General features: G+C 39.2%; 1 protein-coding gene across 1 annotated transcript; it reads right to left on the bottom strand.

The window, feature by feature from the left end:
* Positions 1-1,323: 1,323 nt before the first annotated feature.
* LOC146611056 (rhodopsin) lies at positions 1,324-2,776 on the bottom strand. The gene has a single exon (XM_085345194.1). It carries the CDS (start codon positions 2,714-2,716, stop codon positions 1,652-1,654), a length of 1,065 nt encoding a protein of 354 aa, XP_085201320.1. The 5' UTR covers positions 2,717-2,776; the 3' UTR covers positions 1,324-1,651.
* Positions 2,777-3,542: the final 766 nt, after the last annotated feature.

Genomic DNA, 3,542 nt, shown 5'->3' with positions numbered 1-3,542 from the left:
GTTTTAATTTGTAACTCAAATGGGTAACTTGGAAAAAAACAAAACAAAAACATAACATGGCAGCATGGATACAAGGAGCTAACATGCTGTTATGGGTGCTGTTTTAATACATTTGGACAATTTGGAACTGTGAAACGGATAATTACTCATTGCCATATAGGAATGAGTGTACCAGTTTAGCAAATGTATTACACCACAAGGTAGTGTACAGTTTAGTTACCCTTAACAACAGTAACAGTAAATAACCAAAATAATATTTTAAGTGTTTCTGTAAAAAATTAAATTTTATTTTTAATACTAAAATATCATTGCTGTTATCAATGAATTTACAATGTTTTTAAAAAAAGTTAATTACTTGCAGTCCTGAACAGAAAAAATATTTTTAGTGATTGAATGTTGGTAATTAAATGCTTGAGTAATTTCTGATTTCTTAGAGAAGTCCAGTGTGCCAGCTCAAATTTGGCTTTAAAAATGTAAATTCAGTTTTATTATTATTAATAATAATAATAATAATAATGACTAATATTACTTTATTTTATGTTTCATTCTCCCCAAAGAGGAAGGAAATTTGCTCTGGACTCCAACTACAAGTTACCAAGAGCACAAGCATCACAATTCACCTTGTTCAGTAACGTATCTGTGATGCAAAAAGACCTGTGCTCATATTGTGCTCATGCAGTTCCACTGCACAAGCACCACGCTGTGTGTGTGTGTGTAATACTATTGTTTATGTAATATACTATTATGCTATTAAAACATTAGAGAGTTTTATAAACCATTAAATATCAATACTCCTTATTAATACTAATTAGGTTTACGTGTAATAGAGTCTTGATTGATTCGTCCTTTCACACTACCTGTAATGTTTCCATTGAATTTGCATGAAGGTGTCACTTGGTTAGACTCATTTGGTCATCTAATAAATCTTTGTCAACCTTTACATAATGTGATTAATATCTATTATCAGATAAAGTTGTGTCTGGTGTCATGCATACTCACCGATAATAAGATCTTATAATGTTGTAATCTCTTTATTAGGCCAAGTTCTAAGCCCAAGGTGACCTGTGACTGAAATGAGATTATAGAGGCCACTTGTAAACACTAAGTACTAAGTTTTTGTGTACTGTTTCATCAAGTTTAACAGTAGATGAGCAGTAGTAACTGCAATAACAGCTCTAAAGTCTAAACTGACTCAAGACATAAATGCATTCTGAATAGGTCGTTCACATTTATTTATTTGATTAAATATACTACAATCATATGAACTTTGCCACCCAAACTGTAAGTAAAACATAAACAGGATGTGTCATTTGCAAAGTGCGTTTTATTTTACGTTGCCTTGATTACATGCCTCTACATTCAAAAATAAGCCAGTATCATTTAGGATCCAACTGTGAAAGATTAGCATTTTTCCTTTTCCTCTCAGGAAAAAAAAATCTCACCGATTGTTAAGTTGGATATTCTGTACATACAGGAACAACTCTGTAATGGGCTGACCTTTACTGCAACTGTCTTTAGGTTGAATCAATTCGTTTGTAAAAATACAAAAAGGAAATTATTTCTGTAGACATTAGCCTTCAGTAGTTTCCCTGGGGGAGCAGAAGTCTTCGTCTTGGATGGCGGATCACGGAGCCGTTGCTTGACGCCCCTTTTATGCAGGAGACACAGAGCTGGAGGACACAGAGGAAGCCTCGGTCTTGGAGGCAGTAGAAGATGCTCCCTCCTCTTCTTCAAAGGGATTTTTCCCGCAGCACAAGGTGGTGATCATGCAGTGGCGGAACTGCTTGTTCATGCAGATGTAAATGATAGGGTTGTAGATGGCAGCGCCCTTGGCAAAGAAGGCTGGGAGGGTCATGAAGACTGGTCCAAATTCAGATCCCTGATGTGTGAAGATATACCAGGCCACTCCGGCATAGGGCAGCCAACATACCAGGAAGGAAATAACCATCATAATAACCATGCGGGTGACTTCCCTTTCAGCCCTCTGGGTGGTTTCAGACTCCTGCTGGGCAGCAGCAGCCTCCTTGACAGCACAGAGCAGGCGGCCGTAGCAGAAAAACACAACAGTCAGTGGAATTGTGAAGTGGCAGATAAACATGTAGATAACAAACGACTCGTTGTTGAAGCCTTCTGCACGTGTGTAGTAGTCGACTCCACATGAGCACTGCATGCCCTCAGGGATGTAACGAGACCAGCCGACAAGAGGGGGTGCAGCGCAAGCAAGGGCCGCTACCCAGGTGAAGGCCAAGCCCATAATAGCGTGGTTCTCCCCAAAGCGGAAGTTGCTAATAGGCTTGCAGACGACTAACCACCTTTCAATAGCAAGGACAACCAGTGACCAGAGACCAATCTCACCACCGAGGGTAGCAAAGAATCCTTCCAGATTGCAGCCAAGGCGACCTAGGACGAAGTAGCCATGCATAGAGGTGTAAACCGTTGTGGTGAATCCTCCAAACACCATGAAGAGGTCAGCCACCGCAAGGTTCAGAAGGATGTAGTTTAGTGGGGTTCGCAGCTTCTTGTGTTCAATGGTGACATAGAGAGTAAGGAAGTTGATGGGAAATCCAACAAGGATGAGAAAGAACATGTAGGCACCCAGAGCAGCATAAGCTGCTGGGCTGACAAGGTAGTGCTGAGGGTATTCATAAGGACTCCGGACAATACCAGTGGTGTTTACCATAGGGACATAGAAAAAGGGTCCCTCTGTGCCATTCATGGTTGCGGCTTGTGGTTGCGATCAGCCCTTCAGAGGTGTTTCTTCTGGCTGTTTGGGAGAGTGATGGTACAAATGCTACAAATGGAACCAGGTAGCTACAGTCTGGCTTTTAAAGGCACACCTTGGATTATCACTTTCCCAATCTGTCAGCACAAACTGATTTAGGCCACAGTTAATAACTAATCCAGCCACCACTGCAAACATTAATGACCACTCATCAAGATATTAAGGTTACACCTGCTCACGTCTAACACGGCGCTATCCAGTGACTGTATGTTTTGAAGCATGTTAACAACATCGTGTCTAGCGAGAAAATAAGCTTTTAGTGCACAGTCAGCTTTAAACCTACAACTGAGGGAAACTGTTCAGTTCAGATGTCTCTTAATATCTCTGCAAGTCTCCTCCACATGGCTCAAAGTTATAAAGCTCTAAATTGGAAGTTTTAGGGGATTTTCACTAATATGGACATCTTTTCCTGTGAGTTTTAGGAGAAATCTATTTTAACTGTGTTAATTTAAGGTGCTTACGTTTAGCCAAAATATTAAACTTTCATTCAATATTAATTTGCATAGGGCTGCTAATGGATAGCATCTCTCTATATTAATCACATCCATTTACAAATTCAATTCCATCATCTAGTAAATTCCTGAATAATATTGACAAATATAGGCATTGCAGAATGATTAATTTTAGACTCTTTATTAAATACTGGATGCTGATTTCGTTTTATTTCATAGTTTTTTCTTTTTCCAACATAGTTTCCTGCAACAACTGCTAAACACTGGAGAGAGAAAATAATAGAGCATTACTATGATGCCAAAACTTA

The sequence above is a fragment of the Diplotaxodon limnothrissa genome, linkage group LG20 (assembly GCF_057381915.1).
Source record: "Diplotaxodon limnothrissa isolate DT_005_m linkage group LG20, D_limnothrissa_male_GT1.1, whole genome shotgun sequence".
Taxonomy (NCBI): Eukaryota; Metazoa; Chordata; class Actinopteri; order Cichliformes; family Cichlidae; genus Diplotaxodon; species Diplotaxodon limnothrissa.
This window is presented reverse-complemented; position numbering and strand designations above follow the sequence as displayed.

Excerpts from the sequence above, each read along its gene's own strand:
- LOC146611056 (XM_085345194.1), bottom strand. The coding sequence starts at position 2,716 with ATGAATGGCACAGAGGGACCCTTTTTCTATGTCCCTATGGTAAACACC.